Below are 27,170 nucleotides of genomic sequence, written 5' to 3'. Positions count from 1 at the left end.
TTTACTGTACAAAATAATTAATTTTATTTATATCACAAACTGTTTTAAACAGTTGCAAAAATAAAGACAATTCACAAAATCCTTACACTTCAAATGCTATAAAACAGCAGAAAAAGAAGAATAATTATCTTCTAGGAAAAAGGTTTATTAGGTTACTACGCAGAAAAACTATAGGACTCTATCAGACAATAAATGTGCTTTTCTTGTAAGTTTCCCTTTACAAAGAAAAGTCTAATCTGATTAATCAGCACAAACAGAAACAACTTTCTGTCCTGCGTCCATAAGTTTTATGTTCTGAAATGAATCTAAAGGGTGTTCAATGAGAGTCATCTGTGTGCTGTTACCGGAAAAAAGCCTTTCAGGAGAAAATCTTCTTTACTTGTGTATGTGTTCTTGTAACAATGCTATGAAATGTCCTGAACGGATCAACTCTCTCCTTTAACATTTAGTCAGATTATGAAGTAAAAAAAAACAAAAAAAAAAACAATATCAAAAATATGGAGCTATGTGAGAAAATTTCATATAGTCTACACCTATAGAAAACATACTACCCCTGCATCAGGAAAAGTGAGGTTTTCCCGCAGGTGTGGGTACGGTTCTGATGACCTGGTTCTGGAAAACAAATCTCTTGATGCGTTCAAAGACCCAAAGGAAGATTAGGAGGATGCTGACATACTGGATCCAGGCAAACTTGATGGTTTCCCAGAAGCCGGGTCGATAGGTGGAGGGAGAGGTTAAGGTGCAAACGTAGCTCTGTCAGCAGAATCTTTAATTGGCTTTCGATATGTTCTTCAGTCCAGATTCCCAACATGCCTCAGTGTTACTGATTCACCTGGTCTGAACTAGAAGGTCAGAACAAGTTAATATTTACAAATATTTACATGTGTCATTACTGTTTTTAGGGGATATTTCTTAATTAAACTTGTTGCTTTTCAGCATTCCTTACATAACTGTGTAAGATGTTCATATATAGCAGTGGTCTCCAACCTTTTTAGTACAGCGGACCGGGCCAAGCCTTGGGGGTGGGGGTGGGGGGTTCGTGCGTGCGTTGTGAAGGTCGAAGAGGAGGGGGGGGGGGGGGGGGGGGTTGGGTGCGCACGTTGTGAGCTAGCGCATGACTGAAACCTCGGCATCCGGTGTACGATTTTCAAAATAAAAGCTCCTCCATACTCAATACATAGAACGGACATATTTAATTATTTCTTGCGCGGCCCGGTACCAATTGGTCCACGGACCGGTACCGGTCCGCGGCCCGGTGGTTGGGGACCACTGATATATAGTACAAGTAAGTAAAAACAAATTCAATGATGGGGTTTTTGTGTAACATTATTTTTTTTTATTATTCCTGTTTTCTGTTTTATGGCATTTTAAATTATAATAGCTGGAATTAAAAAAATTGTAGAGACTCAATATAAAGTGTAGGCTCAATCCAGTCACTGTTCTTGTTAAAGGATATCTGATGATCTCCAAAGGATAACGGATTTCAGCATTCAGCTCAAAGGGGGAGCCATCAGCTCGACCCACAATCCAGACCAGTACTGGACTGGACAGCACCGTCGATACTAAAGGTCAGAGAACGCAGTGAAGAAAATAATACGTTTCAATCCCAGTGCGCAGAGACGGCAAGCAAACAAAATGACTCCCTTTGCTAACTTACAGTTTCTCTCCTGGTAGCTCCTCATGATGTTGATCAGGTCATATGAACTTGCAAAAAGGCTGGCGCCGTCGATCACTGAGACCTTTGCAACCAAACAGAGGAGACTGGATGACACCTGAGAGCCTGATTCTGAACAAGTGCAGAATGTGGCTAATGCACGAAACATAAGCCAACCATATTTAATTTGAAGGGAGATGGGACGTCTAAATCTGCCCCAGGGGTCCTGACTGGTGGCATCGCCAGGTAATTAGATGACATGACTCCTGACATCATTCAGTAGTAAAACGCTACATGATAAGCATTCTCAGACTTTCTAGCACAACTTAAAGTGTCAGCACCGATTCTTCACATGCCAGTTATTGTCTATATTTACAGTAATCTTTTTCAGTAAATTTTGGGTTTATGTGTCCAATTTGAAAGTTTGTCTCTAAAAGACAGACTGCTGTATTTAAAGTGCTAGCACCCCAGGAGTGTGTGTGCATGTGTGTGTGTGTGTGTGTGTATGCTCTCTTACGTTGTAAATCTTGTGGAGCCCCTTGTGAGGCAGAGGAATCCTCTGCTGCAGCCTCAGGTCTCCACTGATGAACATCTTCGCTCCGGGCACCGGAGACGAGTGCTGCACAAACGCAAGGCTCTGCATCACTACAGTGGCCTTCCGCTGGAGAAGAAAAGGGATAATGTAAGAATAATCTCTGCGGCATCCTTATTTTATTTATTTTTTTACAACATATTAGGGGAAAAAAAAAAAAGATCTAATTTACATAAAGAATACGTACAAAGAGCTGGTAGCTGAAGGTGAGCAGCAGCTGAATACTGTATACATGTTCATCAGATTTCAGAGGAAGCTGCAGCTGAAATGTCAAAAGGTCCAACTTCCCATCTTGGTTCTGGTCCTCTTCTCTCACCTACGATGTAGATGCATAAAGAAATAGAAGAAATAGCATTTGGCTAAGTATGGTACAGTTTCCTAACCTGAACACGATAAGACGGAGACTGAAGAAGGAATGTAATTTTAAACACTGACTGATGTCAAGAAGGGCAACAGATAAGCCAGCTGTTTAAAAGAAAAACATAAAGTGTAGATTTATATTCTGCACAGAGCACTTGAAGATGAGCGGAATAGAGTTATTTCCTCTGAAGAAACCTTGTCTGTCTGGAAAGTCTGAAGAAGAAAGTCTCTCTGGACATGCCATGTAGATAGTAAACATCCCTCCTCCTCCAAGAAAGTGGGCTAACTCAGTTTTTTATAGAAACACAGCAGCGAATAAAGAAAACAATCTCTAAAAGCAACTTTGGTCAATGGTCAAAAAGCAATTTGGTGAACTCATCAGATTTAGATCCAAACCTGTCCTGAGAGGAAAGTAAGTAGTGATGGAGCAACACGTGGTCGCTCCATCGATGAAGATGGTGCAAAAGTGACTTTGAGGAGCATTAAAAAAACAAAAGCAGACACTCAAATTATTGAAGCTTTGCATGTGGTTGATGCCTTCCTCTTTTAAGGTCATAAAATTAATACTAAACTTTAGTGCACAACAGAAACATCGCACAGGAAAAGATACCACTGTATCCTTTGTAAAAGCTGTTGAAGTTGCGACATTATCAGTAAAGCCACCCAGTGTTTTGTTCTTACAGAGACGGCGGGAATCCTTAGGTTGGTCCCAAGCATGTTGTTGAGATGAGGAAACGTGCTCCAGGCAACGTAGTCTCCTTGTAAACTGGTGGCTGCGAACAGCAGGGTTTGGTACTGGAATCTCACCACTGGCTGTTCTTCATAAGTTTTTCTCTTAATCCAGAAACCTGAAACAGAAACGACAGCTCAGAACTGAAAATGCATTGTCCGGCTGTACATTTCACTACAGTTTAAGCATTTATTTTATGACAATATTTTATAATTTGTCCTTCATACGTGCACTCTTAAAAGAACCTTAGAAGATGCAGTCTGCAAATTCAGCAAGTTATATCCAAGACTTTTCAATAAACAGATGAAACCTACATTTAATTGGTATTTATAATCGGTTTAACAGTCACTCTGAGGCATGAAATTTAAAAAACTTGACCTAAAAATCTACAAATTGCAGAGTGTAATCATCATTTATTAAACAAAAGTTAATCAAAAATGGACAAACTGAAAGAAACACCTGAGTGCATCTCATGATGCCACACTTACAGCCATCTAATGCTCACATTGTTGCAGTAAAATGTTGGCACACTCTTATTTAACTTTTCTCCAATTCACTGAGGTTTCTTTCACATTAGTTTCACATTTTCTGAACTTTGACTAGGACACTAGAAATGTCTTAATTTTGTTTTTCAGCGATTGTGTTGTGGATTTGCTCCTGTTTTGAGTATATTTGTTCTCAGATTACCCGGATATAGCTGTCACAACAATTTTGCCACATTTGACATCTGAGGTGATTGTTCTGATAGGCTGTGCTAGTTTTTATTTGGCCAAAAACCTTTAGTTTGATGAAGTAGTCTTGAAGTAGTCACATGCAACTTTGCAAGTCCATGTTATGCTACCTTTTAATAGGGGTTTGCAACTCCAGTTCTACACCTAAACCATTTTTTTAAATCTTTGTTCCCAGCAGTTACGGCAGAGTATAATCAGCGAATAACACATAGGGACAAGAGCAGCATAAAAACACCACTGTACCTTGGCTTCTATAAGCGACCAGCAGAGGCGCGATGTATGTGAGGCAAAGAACAACCACCAGGAACAGGGTGGCCTTTGTACAAACGCTGGTTCGGTACCGGACCAGAGCCGGATGAGAGTACACTTCATAGAAAGCCATCGGTGACGCTAAAGCTAGCAGAGATGCTAACCGAGGGATCTAAAGTGAGCAAACATTCACACAAAACAAATTGAGGTGAATAACATATTGCTCCTGTTAGGTAATGTCCATCTAGCTGTCTCCAACGACTTTACGTGCGTAATATTGACAAAATGTGGCGCTTACAGATGCCAGCAGTGCTAGCTTTACTTTAGCGTATTAGCAGCCACCGCGCCATGTCTAGCGTCAAATGGTTTCCATGGCTGCCACTTTTAGCAGTCAGGGTGCGTTCAAGTACTGCTGGAGCTTATTTTAAAATCATCTACACATAAGTTGAAAAGAGTAAAACTTTATATTGGGAAGTTCTTGTAGCACAATTTTCATAAGATATCATACGATGTTATTTTGTTCATGTATTTATTTATCTATTGCTGTTTATCTTCTTATAATCTCTACAATTTTAAGTTTATTTTTGATTGTTCTCCATGTCGTTTTATTTTTGTTTGTTTTTTCAACATTGTATGGCGTTACAGTTTAGGCAAACGATATAGTGGGTCTGGTTGCCCTACACTGTCAGGGCAGATTTGCAAACAAAGCTGGAACATTTGATTAATTTGACTAATTCCTTCATTACCAGAAACCATATTAGATTTGTTACACAGAGAGTGACACTTCAAATGTGTCTTTTGATTAATTTGGATTATAAATGACCCAAAAATCCTAAAACTAATGACAACCTCAGAAAATTTGAGTTCATGATTGCCAGCAGATTTTTCCACTTGCTAAAGAAAAATCTGCATGGATTTAATACTTTGTCAGGGCTTCCTTAGCCCTGACAAAGAAGAACTACCCAAACACTGCATGGCATGTAGGCGGTGAGCCTACTCAAATACCACACATCTTTATTAGCATCCTTCAGCTTACATGCATCATTGGCTCTGGCATCTCATCTTTTTGTTAACAATAATTTATAGATTCACAGTGGGATTAAAATCGCCATTTTCTACTGTAGTTTTTCCATCCACTCAACTTTGAATAAATAAGTTTTGACACAAACAATTTTCCTGGAGGGCATCTACGATTGCCTTCTGGACAACTCTCAAGTCAGCAGGCTTCCCTATAATAATGTATGTTTATATACATTTCATATATGACGATCTTCTATTTTACTGAGATGGACGTGTGAGGGCGCAAATACTCACTGTCTGAGAGTGCACCTGAAGGCAGCAGCGCTCTGTCAGACGATGACGTCACCCTGTGTTAGACGAACGGCTGAAAGGCAGAGACTTCTTGTTGACGTTTTGTTTTGCTCGCGTTTGTTTGGATTTTTTTTCCACCAGCATTCTCAGCGGATCCAGAAGCTCGTACTGTCACGCCTCAGTGCGGGGATCCTGCAAAGATGAAATGGATGTTTAAAGAGGACCATTCCCTCGGTAAAAAGAGAAAGAACAAAAAAAGAAAAAGAAAAGGGGATTGGATTGTTATAAAACCGGAGCTGATTCTTGTTTTGTCACGCGTCTTGATTCCTTCTTTCCTTTCTGCTTTGCAGTTCCCGCTTTCATGTTTTTTTTCCTGGGTTTTTTTTCGATTTACCCTCATTGGCGCATTAATGCACGGTTTTTTTTCTCCTTTGCAACCTGCAGATGAATGCTGTAAATCAATAATGGCTGACGCTTCGGCTGTATCCACCTCTGATAACGTGTCTTTGCTGCAGGATAGGGGCTTAGAAAACAAATTAATCAGCTGATTGCACCTTAAAATATTCTCTTGTGTGCAGGTGTTTGTTTTATTTATATTATCAAGTTTAATTACTGAAATTAGCGAGTTGATCAACTTTTAAAGGGTGTTGACCCGCAATGTTACTTAGCAAAATTAGATTTACCTGTACCCAGATGCCAGAATTTGTGTTTTACACACACTTGACTTTATGCTGTGATTTCTGTAACAAATTATTGAATATATGACTATTAATGTTTCTGAACTCAGCTTTTATTTTGAAACTCTCTTTAGATAACCTCCAAGCGCCTTTCTTTAGAGGAGCATCCCAAATTAGCCCCTCTATCTAGGCTAATGAAGGCCCGCACCTAAATGAGTCCTTCCACATTTTACCACCTTCCTGACCTCAGCTCATTTTCTGGCAGCTTCTGGGCTCCATGACAGCCCTGGATATGCCTGAGAAAAGGTGCCAGATTCAGAAAATACTGTACTTGTGTGCATGAGCAAGCATCGGCTTATCTCTCTGCTTGTCGTGTTGTGCTTGGTTGCTGAGCTCTCTATCCAACCGGGCCCGGCTGCAGAGCAGCAGAGCAAGAATCCCAAGAGGCCTCACTCATCCCTTTAATCTCTGACTTCCTGTTTGTTTGCTGTCTCTCCCCCCAGAGCACCGATGTGTGGAGTCAGCCAAAATACGCAACAAATACCCGGACAGAGTACCGGTGAGTGGTGGGGGAGGGGAGGTGCTCTTTTATTTTAAGGCCGCCGTGGTTCAGATGAAGTGACAGAGTCAACAAATAAAAGCAGAGGCAGGGGATAGCTATTTATCACTTCTTTTTTTAGGTAACGGTGTGGCTAAAAAAGACAAATTTCTCCTATAGGAGACTAATAAAATTATCTTATTTTATTTAGGACACAAAGAAGTATGATTGGCATCACTTAACATGACTTACTGTTGCTTTCTTTCAATTTGGCCCCAGTGCGATTAGCCATGTAGGCCATATTTGTGGAGTTCTCAACTGCTGGTCAAAACTTTTTTCAATCTCTGCAGTTCCTCCAGAGTTACCATGAGGTTCAGTCGCTTCTCTGATTCACTGTTTCAGTTTAGTTGGATTTTCACGTCCTGGTTGCTGTACTGTCAGTGTTCAGATATCTCTGTGAGATATTCCAGGATTGGGAAACTGTTTGATAATTTAATCCTGCTCTAAACTTCTCCAGGATGTTCTCCCTGACCTGATTGCTTTGTCCCGTGGTGTCCATGCCGCTCTGGGTTACCGCCCATCCGGCTCCTACCAAAACCTGCAAATTCAAGCCACAAGTTTAAGAAAACACATTTGATACATTTAGTATCATTTTTCTTTCCTATTGTTAACATTTTAACAAAAACATTTAGTATCATTTTTCTTTCCCATTGTTAACATTTTAGCAAAAAAGCTTGAGGTTTTTTGCTAAGCCCGGCGCTCGGGTGCTACGGCAGTCCTGCATCCAGCCGCCTGCTGTGTTTTTGAGTTAAAAAAATGTTTAAAGTTGACCGGAAATTTGAAAACATCACTTGATTTTTATGCCTTATTGGAAGACTGGAAGATTACTTCGTAAACACCAACAAAGAAGTCTTAAAAAAAGGCAATAATTAAAAAAAACAAAAACTAAGATAAGTTAACGATGCTAAGCCTGGTAGGGGCATAAGTGAAGCCTGGTGGCCCGCCAGGCTTATAATACACCGAGGGAAAACCTCAAACTAGTTTTTAGATGATGCGATGGTCACCAAGTTTACATTTTCCGATTTATGAGTGTTTTTTTCTAAATAACAGCTTAACTTATTTGTATTCTCTATGGCTTATAAAAATCTAATTTTGTTGCATTGCTGCATGTCTCATTAGATGTGCAAAAATAGATTTAACTGTAATTGTCATATTTACATCAGCATGTGACACATTGCAAATACACATTTATATTGTCCCACCAGTGCGATTTACTCAGAACATGCAATAATTATTGTCGTTAAGTGACAAAGTCTCATCACCTTCATTTATCCTGATATATTGCACTGAATCGTCACTGCATGGTGACTGTGAGATGAGCCGCACAGCGTTTGCTGCTCATCAATCTTGAATGAATCAGACTGATGGCAATGCAAACAGATATGCATGGTACCGGCTGTAACGCAGATGCAGCTCTTCCAGTGGGATCCTGAGGTGTTTCCAGGCCATAGAGGAGAGATAATCCTACTAGTGTGACACGGATCTGTCCCAATATCTCCTCTCTAAGTGAAGAATCTCCCAGAAGAGCCGCTGAAGCTCCCTGGCGGCTCCTCCGACCGTGACTCAGCAGAGTTTCAGCTCAGAGTGTTTTACACTGAACATGTCACTCCTGCTGTCAGCTTAGACTCGCCTCATTCCCTCAGTTTTCACCCAGAAATAGAGACTGACCTAAAAAAAAAAGACAACGAGCGCGGTCCTGCTCTTCACGGTCGAACTTGGTCAGAGATTCTGATCCTCCTCTGCTTGACAGGTTTAGGAGGCCATTGCCTGAAAAAAGCAGGGGAAGAAATATGTGGCCATCAAGCCGTGTGCTTTTTGAGTAAAACAGGATGATGCAGGAAAGGGGTTTACCATTTATATCAATCAATCAATCAATCAAACTTTATTTGTATAGCACATTTCAGCAGCAAGGCATTTCAAAGGGCTTTACATCAAATCAAACACAAAAACACAATGCAACGTAGAATCAATTATCAAAACACAACATTAAATCAGGTTCCGTTACGTTACGTTTCAAATACAACTCTAAACAAGTGGGTTTTCAGTTGAGATTTAAAGGAAGTCAGTGTTTCAGCTGTTTTATAGTTTTCTGGAAGTTTGTTCCAGATTTTTGGTGCATAGATGCTAAATGCTGCTTCTCCTCGTTTGGTTCTGGTTCTGGGGATGCAGAGCAGAACCAGAACCAGAAGACCTGAGAGTTCTGGAAGGTTGATACAACAGCAGCAAATCTTTAATGTATTGTGGTGCTAAACCATTCAGTGATTTATAAACTAACAGTATTTTAAAGTCTATTCTTTGAGCTACAGGGAGACAGTGGAGGGACTTTAAAATTGGTGTTATGTGCTCTATCTTCCTAGTTTTAGTGAGAACGCGAGCAGCAGCATTCTGGATATATGCGCTTAAAAGAAATGTATATGTAACAAGCAAGAACATTTCTTCAAACAGATATTTGAACCAGATGAGGAAAAACTTTCCAGAATCCTGGAAATACTTGTCTTAGAGGACAAAATTCACAGTGAACGGGTTCTTCTCTTAAGGGTCAGAAGTTTTACCAATAAATTAAACCAATAAATGTTTGTGATCATAAAAATAAAAACTGTAGAATATGAAAATATAATAATATATTACTGAGTCACTAATATCCACAATAAGCAGTAAAATAATTAAATATTGAAATTAATTATTAAAACTTTACAATGTGTGAAAATTACCTGTAAATGTCTCAAATTTGGTTGATATATATTTCGGATTCTACAGTTTACCATGAAATAATTTAAGTCAATCACGTCGCAGTGTTAGCCCCGCCCACTAGTTCTGGTGGACGGACAATATAATTTCATAATATGTCACAATAAGACTGTGAAATAATATAATTAAATAAAACAAAAATCCATAAAACTTCATGTAATTAACACTTACTTCATGTAATTATTTCCACATATATCTTACAAATTACATATAATTATTCAATATTTAATGTGTCCAGGCTAAATATGTATTTAAATTTGATACATGTTGAATTTTGGCACCTTTTGCTTTCCGTCCTGCTCTATTCTGGAAAACGTCTCTCACTTGTTCGCTGCAGCTAAATTAATCTCTTGCCAACTTTGCATCGTGCTGCACAGATAAAACGCTGCAACTTTACATAGTCCTGCATATTTAAACCCGGTGCTAATACGTCTTCCTGACAACTTCACAAGGAAGTTAGAGAACAATCAGGAACATTAAACGGGAGATTCGGAAAACAGGCCTGGGCATCACAGCTGATTGAAATTCAAATTTCACCCTCAAACACAGAACAAATCAGCAGCTGCACTTGCCCAACAGTTTACAAAGTTGGTTGAATTAGTTAGTCATAAAAATTAAACTTCTATTTAGAGAACCTTCAGATACTGGATTTTATAGATTTATTCGCAATGGGATAAAGGAATATAATGAATAAAATATTCTCTTTTGGGATCTTAGTTTCCTCCTCGTATCTTTTACAGTGAGACGCAGTTCTTCTCACAGCTTTAAGAAAACGGCATCAATTTCTGCGTCTAATTTTTCTCAAATTTAGTGCATAATTCTGCCATGAAAAAAGAATATTCCAATTTAATCAGAAAATATTTAAAAGGCTGCAGCATTTATGGTGATTGCCATTCTTCAAATATCACCTTAGAGCGCCCCGCTTCTTAGTGTTAATGCGTTTAAATTAGACATTATACTCAAATATAGAGAAAATCCACTTACATTTTTCCGTGTATTTAATTAGTTTAATTAAGTGACTTTTGTCTCAGATTCTCTCAGTGCAGATTTGGACAGGTTTGTTTGCTTCTTTTGTAACAGAACAAGGATCTACCAAACAGCTGCTGTGACACAAAACGTCAGCCACATGAAAAGATTGTACATGACCCGTTGATGACAAATGGTCAGGCGCCTTCTGGTTGTTGATCTTGGCTCAACTTTTATGCCTCCTTGACGTCATTTTAGGAGGAGCAAAGATTAAGAAGGCTAATGCAGGAATAACTTCAGTTTTCACAGGGATCAAAAGGCAATGCTTTGCCTAGGGCCAAACTGTGACATCTTGTTCCAGGAACTTCCACTGACAGCCAGCAGAACAAAACACTTTAGGAAGGCAGACGGATAAAAAAAAAAAACCCTTCTGAATAATCTTCTTGTTGGAGTGCGCGTCTGACCTCTCAGGGCGGCTTCCTGTTTGGCCTCCAGGTGATCGTGGAGAAGGTCTCCGGCTCCCAGATAGTCGACATCGATAAGAGGAAGTACCTGGTGCCGTCGGACATCACGGTGGCCCAGTTCATGTGGATCATCAGGAAACGCATCCAGCTGCCTTCGGAGAAAGCCATCTTCCTCTTTGTAGACAAAACAGTCCCCCAGTCCAGGTGAGAGCCACACAGGTGACCCCACGGTGGGTAAATGAGTGGTCGTGTTATTTCTAGTAGACGACAGTGACGAGACGACGTGATTAAAGCAGGTTTTAACGAATGTTGTTTATGTCCACGTGTCAAATCAACTCTCAAATCCTTTAAGGTTGTTAATTATGCAAATTGAGTGGGTATCATAGCTAAACTAGTGAAAGGTTTTCTCTTGCATCCGCATGTCGTATTTGCAGAGTGTTTATCCACCCATCTGTTCAACTACAGAGCTGGAAGGTCCAACAATCATCTGGCTTTTTTGTGCGAGGATTAGGCCTCAGTTCATTTAATCCTAAACTGACAACGTTTTAAAAGGTGTAATGTTTACCATTTCACCTCTTTAAGCACTTGTTCCCACATCGTCACAACCAGATGTTTACTTAAAAGCTGTACTAAAACACACATCAGATTGGGTTTTTTTTCTTTTTACCGATTTTGCGACATTAGAGATGATTAATCTTCACCTGTTTTGAGTTAGAATTAGTACTTTTATTTTTGTCTGGTAAATGCTTGAGAGCCTGTTAGTACAATCCAGCTGTTTACGTGCATTACCACAGTTTTTCTTAAACTTGTATGCTAAACTACATGATGATGTTCAAAGGTTTTAGGTAACTTTCAAGCCTTTGTGATACTTTGCTGGGATTTTGGCCCATTCCTTCCTCTGGTTTAGCTCTATGAGATTTACAGGCCACCCTTTTTTACACAGATCTTTCATTTTTGGTCATTTGCAAAATCTTAACTTTTTTACTGAGTGGCCTTTCATGACACTCTTTTACCTCTTTTGCTCAGTGTGACGCCGCTCAGCTTAAACCATATATGTAGCACTTTTTTTTTATTTTTGCTGAATTTTTGGTTGATTTTCAGTTTCCCTGCATAGCTACAACTACAAGTGACAAAATCCACCATCATAAATCTGGGAAATTGTCATCATGAGATTGTTTCTAACCCAGTCCACTTCCCATAATGCCACTCTTTCCTCAGATGAAGCATAAATAAACCAAACTCACGATCTCCATGAAATCTGTCCTGTTTATATCAGTTCTTGATCATTTTTTTATAATCTGCCCGCTGCGACGCGTTCAGATGAGGCGTGATGAGGCGGACCGCTCTCGACAGCGGCGACAACCTCGGGTCACGTTTCTGTTTTGTGCCGCAGTCTGACGATGGGCCAGCTGTACGACAAGGAGAAGGACGAGGACGGCTTTCTGTACGTGGCGTACAGCGGAGAAAACACGTTCGGTTAACGCCTCACCGAGCATCCAGCCTTCTCCCTCACACACACACACACACACACACACACACGGCCTGACAGCAACATGGGCCTTCACTTGTGGTACTCCAGTAACGCCCACACACACTTCAGTTTTCGATACTGAAATATCTAAATCTATTGGGTTAAACAAAAACAAAAACAAAATGCTCCATTGCTTTGGGTCTAGTTTGGATGATTAGACACACAGAGAAAATACTCGACTGTTAAGGACAGAGAAATCTGAAACACTGCCGTTGAATCCGATACACACGTCAGACGCACCTGAATGAAAAATAGTATATAAAAGCAGGAAAACAACCTCCGTCCTCCCTCCCATGTTTGCTTTGTTTCTGTTCTTTTGTGTTCATCCAAAGCATGAAGGAAACAGTGGTCTTTGGCGCTTTAGACTCAAGTGGATGAAAAGTGGCCTGATGGCTGGTTAAACGGGTGTCAGTGCTTCCTCAGTTTGGCTGGTTTATATTTGCACATTGTGATTGTTGATTCAGGATCCAGAGCGCATGAGGATTCAAACGTTACTTGAAGCTAGCTGTGCTGAACTGTGATATTTGTCTGCCGGCAGGAAGAAAGCATATTGTTCTGCAGAATCTCAGTCATTTAAGACACGACAGAAAAGCGAAGAAACAGTAATAATGATAAATGCTACTTTTATTCCTGCTACATACGAGCAAAGAGAGGGCGAGGTTAGCTACTGCTCCCTTCTGATCCGTGTTTGGATCTTTCTGCACCATTAGATTATAAATCCATAATTTATTTGGAAGGATTTTAATGAAGTGTCTCAGAATATGTAGGATAAGAAAAAAAATAATGGAAGACTCAAATTTGCTTTCAATTTTCTTTTGTTAACCGTTAGTTTTATTTTTTGTTTGTTTAATTTTTGCATTTGTCAGTCTGACAGAAGTTTGTTTTTCGCAGATAGTATTTGTTAAGCACTTTAAGTTGTTATAGGCACATTCACTCTAATAACACAAAGTTTATTTTTCTTAAACTTGTATGCTAAACTATCATGATGATGTTCAAAGGTTTGATGAAACTTTCAAGCCTTTGTGATACTTTGCTGGGATTTTGGCCCAAAACCTGTTGGTCAGGAGTTTAAAAGTGATCATACAACCCTTTTTTGCTAATCTTTCAATGCTTTTCTTCATGATGTACAACTCTAATCATTTTTTGTTTTAAAAAAGTGGAAAATTTGACTTTTTAAGCTTTTTTGCCCATTAGGTCAGAATTAACGGTGCAGGTTCAATCATTTATTTATTTCTCATAAGAAAGATTGGAAATGTATTTTGTTTGCCAGCCATGATCATTAAAGCAACAGAAATAAACATTTAAAATGTGTCACTAAAACGGCAGTAGATTTTTTTAATTATTTTTTTTAATATATATATATTTTAATTAATTAAAACAGATCACTAACCATCCACCAGCAAAGTTAATTGGCTTTACATTTACCTTGTTATTGTTTGACACTATAAAATGATCTCCGGGTACCGATAACGGCAACCCAAGAACCACCAGCGGTACCGCTCTGGTCACAGCTTGGAGCCTGGTACGGTTCTGTGGTAGACATATAGAGCAGACATACCCTAAAAGGACATTTCGAAGCAGAAGAAAACAAATTTGTGACCTAAAATCTTAAACTGCTGAGAGCTCTAAAAGCTTCAAACAAGTGACTTCTGGCCATGAAATGTTGTTTAGAGACACGAGAGAAAAGTTCTGATTTTTGACTATTGAGGGGGAAATTGAAGCCATACTAAACAGCTCGCATGCAGTCATTATACGTGTTCATTTTTTTTACACTTTCTCCTCGTATTTCTACACTTCTGTTACTGAAGAGTAAACTCTACGCTAATAATCACATACCTTCAGATTATTTCTTATTTTTTTGTGCCATTTTAGCTTGACAAGAAGCACCCAAAGATCAGCAGAAAAGAGATTTTTTAAAATGGGATTTGTCACAACATGTTGCTGATTTATTTATTTATTTGTATACTTTACAGCAGAAATCACCAATCATGCAGTCACAGAGAAATAGTTTTTAATGATCTTGCTAGAGACATGATTTCTCTGGTTTATAAACCTCTCTTCTCTCAGACGAAGCTGGCTGACATTTTAACAGCTGTAGTTTGTTTTGGTGCTGAGAAATCATAGCTGAGCCTCACAAAAATGAAGCCGCCGTTGAAAAATACTGACTGAACGAGGAGGAGTGTTGTCCATTGTTCTTCCATCGTTATTAGTTACACGTTGCAGATGTGAAGGGATTTTCCACATTTGTAAAATGTATGTAGCCAAATGAAGTGATCAATAAAAATAATAAGCTGATTTGGAAGTCTGTCTTCTTAATGGTTGTTTGGTTGTTTTTAACTCTGTATGTCTATGATGAGTTACAACATTGCTAGTTTGGGTGACTATTATCAGATTTTCACGTCGATGTGATGAAACGACGCCCGACTCTTCAGTTTAGTCCGTTGAAGTTCCCAGATTCTTGTTTCTTTCTGTCTGGATGACGGAGTTCAGATGTTTGCAAAGCATCCTGTCATCTTCCCATTTTGATCTGCACCATCAACAGATCCTTCCCTAGGGTTACTGCTGATGTCTTTCCGTCTTGGCGTTTGGTTACCAAACACCTGATGACAATTAATCAATCAACGCGTTTAATTGGCAGCACCTGGCCAGGTAGATTCAGTTTTTAACGCAGTTTGGCTTTATTTTTGGCTTATTTGGGGGCCATTACCATTATTAAATTGAATAGGATTTCAGATCTTTGCGTAACTTTTCTTCAGGTTAACTTAAAAAGTGAACTATTATTGTTACAGGTTAGTTTCCTAAACTACAAAAAAGTAACTGTTAGGGACGCTCAAAAAGGAAAAACTGGACTGATATTGATATCCGATAGTAAAACCGCTGTTATGCCAGATTTACCAATACTTTATTTTATAATTTTTTTTATCCGATAACTCGATTAATCGTAAGACTAATCGATAGATGACTTGATTACTAAAATATCTGTTTACAACAGCCCTAGTCCAATCTAAGGAAATCCAAGAACAGGTAAGACGTCAATGACTGCTACTAGTCTGGAAACGAATACGAAGCCGTTTGTGAGGCTTTGGGGCAGCAGGGAACCACGCTGAGAGACCCGGAGCAGCCAACCAACTAAAATAACTCCTAGAGCATCTAAACTCTGCTGACCTCACCAGCCTCAGGTCAGGTCAGAGTCCATGACTCAGCAATAAGAAAGAAACTCCGTTTGGCAAAAAAAAAAAAAGAAAAGAAAAGAACATAAAGGTCGATCTCAAGTTCTGTGGGAGAAACACAAGGAGAGTTTGATAATTAATGCAGCAAAGTGAAAGGTGCAGGCGGGTTCCTCCCAGCTGTGTTTTCAGAGAGCTCTCGCAACGTGAAAATAAAGCAGCCACATGTGGACATCAGCGGGACGGAGCGGGCCGTCCTGCTGTGGGTTCTGAGCCGCAGAGCAGCTGAGCCAACAGCGGAAAGCGACGCTTTGTCTCTGGTTCTGCCATCCTCGGTCTGAAATCAGAGTTTTCTGCTGGCCGACGGCTGTTTCGGCACGTGACCCTCCGGCTATGCGCTGCAACAAAGCCGTTTTTTCATCGAGCCTGACGAGGACATTCCTGCTGCGGAGTCGGCTTTCAGCGAAACAGGAGGAGGTTTCTGTCGCTGCGAGGCCACAGAGGGAAGGCCTGCAGACGCAGCTGCTGCCAGGCCTGCTGGTACGACTGGGAGGCCCGCTTATGGTCCCAGTAGGTGTGCAGCTCTGCTGACCTGAGCAAACAGAAGAACGAGGGTTGGACTCTTTGTGCGCCTGTATTTCAAGTATTGAACGGGAATAAAAATGGTGGAAGGTGCTAGATGAGTAATATTTTCCATCACGGGACCACATGAGGCAGGAAATACCTGGAGTGTTTGTGTAGCGTATGACTACCTGATCCTGTCCTCTGGTAAAACTGGGACATGTTTCTGAATAAAGTAGCTGAAGTTTCTTCTCATGATCTCTTATTTACGACAGTCAGATGTGCTTTGCCAAAATGAGAAATTCACAGCAAACATCACTAACACACTAATGCTACATCTCAAGCGCCGCAGTTTTATGATTTAACAACTTGAGAAATCACATAGTAATCTGAGTTTATCTAATCGGATATTCACAAATGTAACTGATTTCATAAAATAAAATTCATATTAGGGTCTTTACACCCAGAGTAATATGTTCAAATAAAAATATTTTCTATTTATACTTTTTATGATTACAAGTTAATGAAATTTAAAAGCTTAGATTCAAATGGGATTTTTAATGCAGAAATTTTCTGCTATGGCAAACAAGATTTCTGGTGGTTTCACCAACTCATTTATGAGACGTTTTAAGACAATTATAAAATAGCAAGCTAGTAACTAACTAGCTAGCTTTTGTTTTAGCTGGCTAGCTAATTTTTCTCCTTCCTCCGTTTCCACTGCAGGAGCCGGAGCTGATAGTTCCTGCTAATACAGCTGCTAATATGCGCCTTGCTAGTTAGCAAGGGTATATTAGCAGCTAGTTACTGTTAGCCTCAACCGTTTTGAATTACAATGCAATGAAGAAGCGGCTAATTATACTGTACAGAAAATTAACATGTTTTAAAGTATCCTGGCTAATATTTATTATGCTATTGGTCTTTTGCAATATTTCTATTGTCTGAGAAACCAAACTAAAGTTTCAGTTTCTCCATCATCATTAAAATTACAAGAAAAAGCTGCAACTTTTTACCTTCATGATAAATTTTTGAAACAAATGAGTTTTGATGCTATTCTCATTTACTGAGACACACCAATAAATCAGTGATTTGCTTTATTCTCCAGTGATCACTTTTCATGCAGCTGCACAGTTTGGATCTAAATAATCAGAACAACAATTCATCTGCACCTTCTTCTTGTCACTGCAAAGAAAAGAAAACTTCCTGGTGACCCGTTGGTAAGGTAACCATGTCACTGGAAGCTGCAGTTTTTGTTTTCAGGTGGGGAATAATGAGCGACTTGTGCGAAGAAAGCAGCGGATCAGGTTCTGTGCTAAAGCGCTGAGAAACAAAGGAGCCTCTGTTTCTCTTTCAGAAAAGATTCCCAGCAATCAGGACACAATGAGAGTCTGGTTACACACATTCAAACAGAAACCTGTGTTCCTATTGTTTTAGGGGATGCATATTGATTCGGAGCAATAATGAAACTATTCAAAAAATTAAAAATGCATAAAAAGTATTGAATTTTTACTTAAAAACTTCCTCATTTAGTGACAGAAAAAACTTTGAACATTCTGGGATCCGCCGGAAAGGAACAATCTGACAATAGCTTTGTGTAAACTGACCCAAATAGATATGATCATAAGAAAACACCAGCAAAAAATATGGGAAATGTGTGAACAGGCACAGCCTCGGGCAAACTGAAGGAGATGATCACATAAAATCTGGTCAGTAAAAACTGAATTTTACTGTTTTGCCTTTTAAGGGCTTAAATACTGGCCTAGATTCAAAGATAGTCGGATTTAAAAGCGACCAAATGATTATATTGTCATATATGACTATGATTATAGTCAAAGTTCAACACAGACATTTACTAACTGTATTACAAGCACAAGTATTCGGTCAAAATTTCTGACCGAAATAATATTTAGAGTTTAATATCTGAGTATCAGGATGGCTTTAGTAACAAAATGAGGAGCAGTGCAAAAAGAAGTTGCTAAGACAGGAAAAAACATTTAAATCAGTGTAAAAATATTTTTTAAATACATTTAAATGGACTTTAACACACTTCTTGGTGCCAGACATCATCCAAAGCTCAGTTCATTTTAAACATGAAGGGGAATTTTTATTGCACAACATTAATAAAATAAAAATAAAAAAATCCCAGATTTCTCCAGGATGGAAAGTCTGTTTGTCACCTGAGAGAGTCGGGCAGAGCCGAAGGGTCAGTGGCCGCTACGAGAGACAGGAACGAGTGAAAAAGCTCCAGTTTACACAACAGAGACCTTAAAACACAAAACGACATGAAGATAAACCTCAGGAGGAAACTTTAATGACACAATAACAGTAAACAATACTTAAATCAAGAGCCAGTAAGACATGAGGCTTCTACCTAGCTTTCGGTGTTCCCAGGACTTTCTTCGTGACGCCATGTTTGTAGCCGTTGGCAGTGACATCTAGTGGCTGATCTGCAACATTACACCAGCTGATGGCTGAAAGGCGAGGGACAATTATTTCAGCTAATAAGAAATAGTAAAACTGCATTAAATGTACTTTTTTCCACACTTAAATCTTTTTTCCTTAGATAGAAAATAATTGTTCAAAAATGTATATAGCATTTTGTATAGATTCTAACAAAGCATAGTGCTGCCCAAATAAATTTTCTTCTAGGTTAATATTTCTACAATCTTTTTGAAATAAAGTCAGTTTTTTACTTTCCGAACACAAAATAAATGTATTTTTATTAACACAAACACTACATTATTGCAAATATAAATTGTGCAGTTTATTTGAAACTCTGGGTCAGGCTCAGTCAGACTGGATAAACAGCGTCTGTGAACATTTGCCATAAATTTCAAAGTAGGTTTAGGTCTGGACTTTGACTACGCCATTCTGACCCATAAATATGCTTTGATCTGAATCACTGTAACTCTTGCAGGATTGTAACGGGTGTCATCCTGCTCTAAACACAGGAGCCTCTGCCTGTGCCGATGTGGAGAATCCAGAGATGTACTGATCAGATTTCCAGAGTCGATGTCCGTCTCCAGTTTGTGTAAAACCTTCATCTTCTGACAACTTTTAGTACTTACTAGGCCTGTCACGATAAACGATAAATCAATTAATCATACGATAAATTAAAACTATTGACGTCATTTTAATTATCGCCATTATCATCTCTTCCGGCCTCTTTCTCTTTCTGTTGATGACACTGAATGAAAAAAGGCTCAACTCTGCTGCTCTCCACTGACCCTCCCTTCCTCATTCCCTTAATGTAATGTCCAGCGCACACTACACAATCTTAGAACTGTCGGCCGATTGTTTCAAAACCTGAGACCACTTTAGCCGACAGAAATCCTGTGTGGTGTCCAACAATGGGCAACAATGTAGGTGTGAACTGATGTGAAGAATAGAATAAAAGTACTTCATTCATCCCAGCAGTGTGAACTATTGCATCAGGTAGTCGGATGTGCCCATCTTCTCTATTTAAATCTAATGATTACTGAAGGCCAATATGGTAAACAGACTTTATAATCTGCAGTCTTTTGGTTGAATCTAGCATTTATTTACACTTTGGTGTTTTTATTCAAGTACATTTTTGCTAATGGAGACTGAGAATCCATTTTATTTTTGTTTTTGGTTGTTTTGTTTATTTTATCAGTTCCAGTGTTAAATGTTCTTTTGAAAATAAAGTGTCTCTATCTTTGGCAGGAAATCTCATGCATTATTATGTCATTTCCATTAAATCAGTGTACAAAGGTCTTCAAACAATATTATCGTCTATCGCAATAGTTTTTGAGACAATTAATCACTCAGCAAAATTTGCTATTGTGACAGGCCGAAATATATATATATATATATATATATATATATATATATATATATATATATATAGGTCTATATCCATAGATATTATATTATAGATCTATAAATATAGATCTATAGATATATATCTATATCGATCTTTATATATCTACAGATCTATATATATAGATCTAGATATATCTAGATATAGATTTATATCCATCTATAGCTATAGATCTATATCTATATGTAGATATATATATATCTATGTATATCTATCTAAATATAGATATAGATCTATCTATATCTATATATAGGTATATAGTATTGATATTATAAAAGTGTCAATTTGCATTCACTAAATCTTTTTAGACTGTGGCAGGAAGCCGGAGCACCCGGAGAGAAACCTGCAAACTATTTATAAAGTTTAATTACAAAATTTATTTTTTATCTGCACCTAAAGAGAATTTAGAGAGACCAATTAGACAAATGTGATTTTAGACTGTGAGGAAGTCAGAGCGCCTGGAGAGAAACTTCAGATAAAAAAAATGGGTACTTTTTCACAAATGGGTTTTTTTACAGTAAAAAATCAATTTTACTGTAAAATGGATTTTACTGTAAAATCCATTTTACTGGATTTTACTGTAAAATGGATTTTACAGTAAAATGGATTTTTTACTGTAAAAAAACCCATTTGTGAAAAAGTACCCATTTTCACAAAAATGGGTACTTTTGTGAAAAGTACCCATTTTCACAAAAATGGGTACTTTTGTGAAAAGTACCCATTTTCACAAAAGTACCCTTAGTGAATGGGTACTTTTGTACCCATTCACTAAGGGTACAAAAGTTTCCAATACTTCTATTTAAAATCCCAATATAGAAACAGAAAAACAGAACAAACCAATGCCAAGGGAGAAAAGTGTTGATTTACTGGCCCAGTAAAAAACAAGACAAGGAAAAAACACCCAGCACAACAAACTAAACAAAAACAAAAAAACTGGCATAAAATCCTCCCAGAAAATTTCTGGGAGGAAATTTGTCTGACTCACTTCACTTTCTTCTTCCTCAAAATGGCCGCTTGTTTCGTCCTCTGCGTTATTCTGTTCTTCCAGACTTGGAGGTTCTGGCTCCTCTACAGAACTTTCTTCATCATTCTGGAGAGGAGGGCCAGGAGAAACTGTCACACTAGGTGTGTTTAGGTGGTCACTGTGGGGTTCTTCTACATTCCCTCGCTTCTCATAGACATAAATAAATCCCCTTACATTCATGTCCTCACTGCAGGATTTACCAGCAGTGAGGACATACTCATCCACCACCTTTACTGTCTGTCGTCCCTGAATCAAATAGGTGTAGAAATTAGCTGATTCAGCATCTCTACAGATGACGGACGACAGACAGTACACCTCAGTTCCACTTTCTCCTGGTACCTCCATCACTGGATTGGGAACCACTGGGTATTTTCTAGTGACCCACTGTGGCAGAAACAAAACAATCACTTGGTTGTTGCTCAGGATGTTTTTACGATCTAAGCCGGACCTGCAACTGGAACAAGAAGGTGGGCGCCACATATTTATCCAGTTGTTAAATAAAGAAACAGTGTCGTTAAGTGTAGTCGAGGTCGGAAGCACAACAATAGGGCCGTTATTTAGGATCTGTGAGAAAGATGTTCCACAATCACTGCAGGTGTTTGTGCAGTACATTTCTCGATCTGTGCTGCCACCGTATGAGTCGAGCCAGACAAGAACCGACTCCAGTAAACAAGATATTTCATATTGTTTCCCCACGTCTGGTGACGGTTCTCTCTCCCTCAGTTCCATCAGAACTGGGGAGATTTCTGCTGGGGAAAACAAATATCCTGGTTGGTGGATGGCAGTGTGGATCAGAGAGGCACAGTTTGGGATTGACGAAGCCTCTTTGAACAGGTGTCTCTGGGCCAGACACCGTCTGGTGACACTCAGGTGGAGAACACTCTGAAAACCGGCACTCATCCAGCTGTTATTGAATCTGTTTACAAATCTACAGATGTCGCCCTCTGTCTGTCTCAACCTGCTTTGTTCCTCATGTACAACTTTCCCATCCGGGTCAGTTTGTTGTTGAGGAACAGTGCAGTACTGGTTTCCCAAGACATTTCTCTTGTCCTGAGAGACCACTACCCCGGCCGGGGTAGTTTTGTCTTTGGGAAACGTTGAAGAACCATCATTTGGTGGGGTTTCATTGCTGATCCTGTCCGTCAAACCAGCTTCCCCTTCTGGGGTGCAGTCTAATTCAGGATCTACAGTAACCCTACGCTTCAACAATGGGTTCACAGACAGATCTCGGACTCTGTTTTCATTGTAAAGTGTTCGTCCCTCTGAAATGAATTCCTCGTCGGAGGAACTCTTCATGTCAGAGGAGCTGGAAAATGTGCCGTCGAGCATCAGAGGTTTCTCTGCGAGTTCAGTCCCCGAAAAAACTTTCCCAGCCGGGTCAGTTTTTTCTTTGGGAACAACGGGCAAATTGTTCCCAAAGACTGAACTCACATCCTGAGTTGCGTCGAGAGACGATGTCTTAGTCAAATCCACTGCAGAGGCTTCACAGTCGACTTTCTGGTTGACAGACCAAACTGACCCAGCCGGGTCAGTTTGGTCTTGGGGAACCGTTGAAAGTTCATTCCCAATGGAAGTGCTCTCGTCCTTTGTACTGCGTTGTGAAATCTCCGTCGAATTAATCTCAGTGTCTTCGAAGTCAACTGGCTCGTCTTCAAGACAAACTGACCCAGCCGGGTCAGTTTGGTGTTGGGGAACCGTTGAAAGTTCATTCCCAAATGAAGTGCTCTCGTCCTCTGTACTGTCTTCTGAAATCTTCGTCGAATTAATCTCAGTGTCTTCGAAGAAAACTGGCTCGTCTTCAAGAGAAACTGACCCAGCCGGGTCAGTTTGGTCTTGGGGAACCGTTGTAGGTTCGTTCCCAAATGAAGCAGTCTCGTCCTGAGTGGCATCCTGGTCCAAGTCCTTTTCTGGCAGGTAGTGGTCAAACAATTTCTTCATTCCTGTTGTGACCAGGTAACCAAGTCCCCAACCAACAGGAAAAATTAAGGGGTAAGGCATCTCTAAAATATTAAAAATCTTTGTCCAATACGAAGCTGTGTTTCACTGAACTGTTTGGATCCTGACTGACGATGAACTGAGTTACACGCATTCAAAGTGTCATTGACCTTCTATGAGGTCATCATAGAAGGTCTATGAGGTCATCAATGACCTCACTGGAGCTCTGGTGCAAGGTCTTGCTTCTGATCGTTGCTATGGAAACGATCACATCAGTTCTGCATGACTCAAACTATAGATGGAATAATGACTAAATATTTGTATAATGTCATATTTTTTAAATTTATTTAACATAAAGAGATTGACAATAGATTTTTATAGGATTGAATCGTTTCATTTGTAGTTTTCTGTATCTGCTGTGGTATAAATTGTCTTAACCCAATTATCCATTATTATTTTTTAACACAATCCTTTGGTAAGCTAGCTGTACCAAACTATGGTCCAGGGATCCCAGTTTGAGAAAGAATCTAATCTAATCTACTATTATCCGACACTTTGATCGCTCTGATTTAAGAGGATAAATCAGATGAGATTAACAATGATTTTCCAAAATGAAAAAAAGAAATGAAATTATCTATGCAGTTTGTCTTCAAGCAGCAAAAAGGTGCATAGACCCTGCAGTCATAGTGATATAGCCTATATTTTATTAAATGATAACCTGATAAAGAAAAACCTACTTTGAAATATATATTTCAGGACTGTCAGCATTAATTCGTAAATACATGTGATTAATGATCTGAAAAGTTTAACTCGTTAATGTTCCTTCCACTGAAGCACCAATTTACTGTTAACAAAACGACTCATTTTAAACCGTCTTGAATATAAATCATAGAAATCTGGCGTGAGACAATAAAAGGCTTTCCGAAACGGTTTAATGGTTCCGTAAGTAAATTTATGGAGTTAAAACTAAACTTGCTACTTACGATGCTAGAGCCGTTCCAGAGTGGAGTTTTACATCACTTCCGCTGACTTTATATATTTTGATTTTCTGTTACAAAGTTCACTGATTGGAGATGGAAATATTAACTGAAGGGTTGTTGTTTACTATACTACCACAGTGTAAGTCACATATTCTGTAATGATTGATAAATAATGGATAATTGTTTGTCTATTCTTATTCTAGAGATTCTATGAAGTGTAAAAACTAATTCATTGGGTTTTTCTGTCATTAGTTTGGATTTCTTTCCGGTTACTATCTAATATCTCAGATAGTATTTGTTGGGAGAACTGACCCGCTCCACACGGGGAGATGCGTCCCTGTCCGCCCTGGTGTTGGAGCTCGGTTCGGTTCTGGCTGAACTGGAACTCCAGGCTGGACTGCAGCAGCAGCGGCGAACAGACAGAGAAACCAGCAGGAAGCTCTGAAACGCGGGAGCACCTGCAAGTAGAAGGAAATGATCCGCAAAGACTTTAACTACGTTCTGTATCTGTTCTTGGAGGAACTGATAGGCTTTAGCAGGCTGGTTTCCTGCTACGTACGCGGCTCTTAAACACAGCCCAGAATTTTTAAACAGTGTTGACATCAGGGCTTTGAATAGGACATTGGGGTCCTCTTTTTCAGGCATCTAGCTGTACAGCATCACTATATAAGCACTCAGCATGATGCTGCCATAACTAAGCAGCAGCAAGCTGATACAATATTTCTGGGTTTGAAAGTCTCTATTTGATTTGATTTTTCTGTATGTGGTGCAGTTAGTTAGTCTTCTACACTAAACGTTTTAAATATTGTTAAAAATAATAATAAAATCCTTAAAAAGAAAAGCACTTGGCCTTCCTCCAGCAGAATAAGAGGAAGAGTCTCTGCTGGCCACGCACCTCATGACCAGCGCCCTGTACATGACTTCCTGGCTGTACGGACACTTGCCCACCACCACCGTGTCGAAGTACAGCGCCTCCTCCAGGTAATGGGACAGCAGCGCACCCTGGAAGCCCAGCACCCCCCAGCGGGCCAGTTTGTCGCTGCAGGACAGGGACAGAGTCGGCTCTCCTCGACCCGGTTTCACACGGAGGACCCCGGTGCTGTGGTAGCCCGCCCCAGGCCGCAGCGGGTCGGCCGGGCCTCCAGGGACACACTTGGCGCCCGTCCTGTGAACGTCTCCGACCAGTTCAGCGTCTGACCGCCTCGAGTCTGCGGAGTCTCCTGGTCTGAGCTCCGACGCTGATGCAGGAACAGACGCGACTCCGTCAGGCGATTTAATCCGGGATTCAAACGGGTCAGTTTCTTCTTCTTTTGTCTCTTCCTCTGCGAGTCGAGGCAGCTTCAAGCTCCCGCCTTCGCCGGGATCCTCGACTTTCCTTTTCAAGTTCCTCCTCCATCCACAGCTGCTCACAGATGTGACGGTGGGACAGGGCTGGGACTGGGAGTCCATCATGGGGATGATGGACGCGTCACCACCTGGGGATAAAAAAACAAGAGCATCAGAAACCTTCAGGTCAGAGAGTTTCCATGGTGACGAACTAGTAAAACATACGAAACCTAAAGATTAACCGGCAGAAAATGTCAGTGTCAGAATTTATTTCAATGGTGAAATAAATTCTGGATTTTACTGTACTACAAACTCACTTTTAGTAGTTGTTCTGTCGCTAAAGATGAAGATAATGCAAATAATGACACTTTCCTAGCTTACTTAGAAGCTCTAAGCACAGTGGGAGCATACTGGACTCACAGGGAGTGTGACTGGTGAAGAGCAAGAAGGAAACTCCAGGCTGAAGCCTCCACTTCCCTCTCTGATCCGCCGGGCGAAACAGTGAGCTGTAGCGAGAGCTCACGGCTCTGTGAAGCTCCTGGATCAGATACCTGCACAGAAATTCATCCGCACTGAGCTCAGGGTGGAGAAAACGTCCACGGAGAAACATGACAGAGAGAAATTCTGCTCAAATATTCACCTGATGCAGCCTCTTCTGGCGATGACTTCAGCATGGCTGTCGTTGAGCACGTCACCTGATCCAGAGAACGGTTTTCATTTAAAAAGGAGAAAGCTCGTCTTTAAGCTGCACTGCATTCAGACCTTAAGACACTAAAATGCTGAGAACATTTTAAAGCAACGTCCAAAGCAAATATTTGAATGATAAATTATGTAAGCGAGGCAGAGAGACGAAGGAAAAACTGGATCACACAGACCAGCGGCACTCATGGCTGCCTTCCCGATACACTTAGTCCCAGTTCCCAAGGAAACGACCTCCATCTCCACTGGAAAACAAAAACATTTAATTTTACATGTCAGAGATCCAGACTTTTATGTAATGTTTATGCTGTGCTGAACAACAAGGCCCGAGTCTCGACTATGCAAACATTTTAAACCACCTTTTTAAAATTTGCTTTGCTCCAGTCAGAAATGAAGCATATGCTGATGCCTCACAATCCTGTCAAATCCACTATTTCTTTTGTGGAAGTTTTTTTCCTTCCACTAAGCTTTCCATCTATGTTACAACAAGTCTCTTTCTCAGTTACCTGCTTCAGCATTCCCACTTTCCAGAGGGTTTCTTCTCCATGTTCCAAACACAAATCCTTTTTTCCCACCAATCTTATGATCTTATGAAATTAACTAAATAAATAATTTCCATCTTCTGAGAAATTAAATTTTGCATTTAATTAGCCGTATGCCAATCGGATTCTGCACAGTATTCCAGGCTCTCACAAACTAAGATAGTTTTTTAAAAACACGGATTTATTAACTGGTACAATAAGACCATGATGTTGTGGTTGTTTCTGCTCTCTAACCTGAGTCGGAGTTTGGTCTCCGGGTGATCCGGAGCACAGCGGCCAGCAGGCTCCACTCTCTGCCGGGTTCGGGCTTCCCTCTCCGGGGCAGCTGGCGGAAACGCTCGTAGCACAACTCGGCGACTTCATCCGCATTTATCATATTAAACAGGAGAAAAATCATTCAAATGTGGTCAAATTGTTGTTTGACATGTATTAGTTTAGAAGCGTGTTGACTGAACCACGTGAACCGATTTGAAAACATCTCCAA

General features: G+C 39.9%; 3 protein-coding genes across 7 annotated transcripts; 1 reads left to right on the top strand and 2 right to left on the bottom strand.

Moving 5' to 3' along the window:
- On the bottom strand, window positions 1-5,759 carry tmem231 (transmembrane protein 231). 3 transcript variants are annotated; one of them, XM_044124865.1, is made up of 8 exons: window positions 4,615-4,694; window positions 4,311-4,488; window positions 3,288-3,454; window positions 2,434-2,562; window positions 2,172-2,315; window positions 1,658-1,739; window positions 1,457-1,562; window positions 1-721 (listed from the first exon to the last, which is right to left on the bottom strand). In XM_044124865.1, exons 2-8 carry the CDS (start codon window positions 4,447-4,449, stop codon window positions 559-561), a joined length of 930 nt encoding a protein of 309 aa, XP_043980800.1. In that variant the 5' UTR covers window positions 4,450-4,488; window positions 4,615-4,694; the 3' UTR covers window positions 1-558. The 3 variants fall into 3 exon arrangements, with proteins under 3 accessions (XP_043980800.1, XP_043980801.1, XP_043980799.1); XM_044124866.1 differs by lacking the exon at window positions 4,615-4,694 and adding an exon at window positions 5,631-5,759 and having other exon boundaries at window positions 7-721; XM_044124864.1 differs by having other exon boundaries at window positions 7-721; window positions 4,311-4,699.
- On the top strand, window positions 5,664-15,792 carry gabarapl2 (GABA(A) receptor-associated protein like 2). Of its 2 annotated transcripts, none has more exons than XM_044124868.1 (4): window positions 5,664-5,861; window positions 6,808-6,863; window positions 11,112-11,284; window positions 12,474-15,211. In XM_044124868.1, the coding sequence occupies exons 1-4, from the start codon at window positions 5,828-5,830 to the stop codon at window positions 12,559-12,561; spliced, it is 351 nt and encodes a 116-aa protein (XP_043980803.1). In that variant the 5' UTR covers window positions 5,664-5,827; the 3' UTR covers window positions 12,562-15,211. The 2 variants fall into 2 exon arrangements, with proteins under 2 accessions (XP_043980803.1, XP_043980802.1); XM_044124867.1 differs by having other exon boundaries at window positions 5,729-5,861; window positions 11,088-11,284; window positions 12,474-15,792.
- On the bottom strand, window positions 14,580-27,170 carry adat1 (adenosine deaminase tRNA specific 1). Of its 2 annotated transcripts, XM_044124863.1 has the most exons (9): window positions 26,921-27,170; window positions 26,321-26,389; window positions 26,086-26,140; window positions 25,866-25,996; window positions 25,015-25,594; window positions 24,432-24,577; window positions 18,708-18,807; window positions 18,514-18,600; window positions 14,580-16,370 (listed from the first exon to the last, which is right to left on the bottom strand). In XM_044124863.1, exons 1-9 carry the CDS (start codon window positions 27,081-27,083, stop codon window positions 16,238-16,240), a joined length of 1,464 nt encoding a protein of 487 aa, XP_043980798.1. In that variant the 5' UTR covers window positions 27,084-27,170; the 3' UTR covers window positions 14,580-16,237. The 2 variants fall into 2 exon arrangements, 1 of the variants encoding a protein (XP_043980798.1); XR_006371335.1 differs by lacking the exons at window positions 14,580-16,370; window positions 24,432-24,577; window positions 25,015-25,594; ... (2 more) ...; window positions 26,321-26,389; window positions 26,921-27,170 and adding an exon at window positions 21,166-24,421.

The sequence above is a fragment of the Gambusia affinis genome, linkage group LG08, assembly GCF_019740435.1.
Source record: "Gambusia affinis linkage group LG08, SWU_Gaff_1.0, whole genome shotgun sequence".
Taxonomy (NCBI): Eukaryota; Metazoa; Chordata; class Actinopteri; order Cyprinodontiformes; family Poeciliidae; genus Gambusia; species Gambusia affinis.
This window is presented reverse-complemented; position numbering and strand designations above follow the sequence as displayed.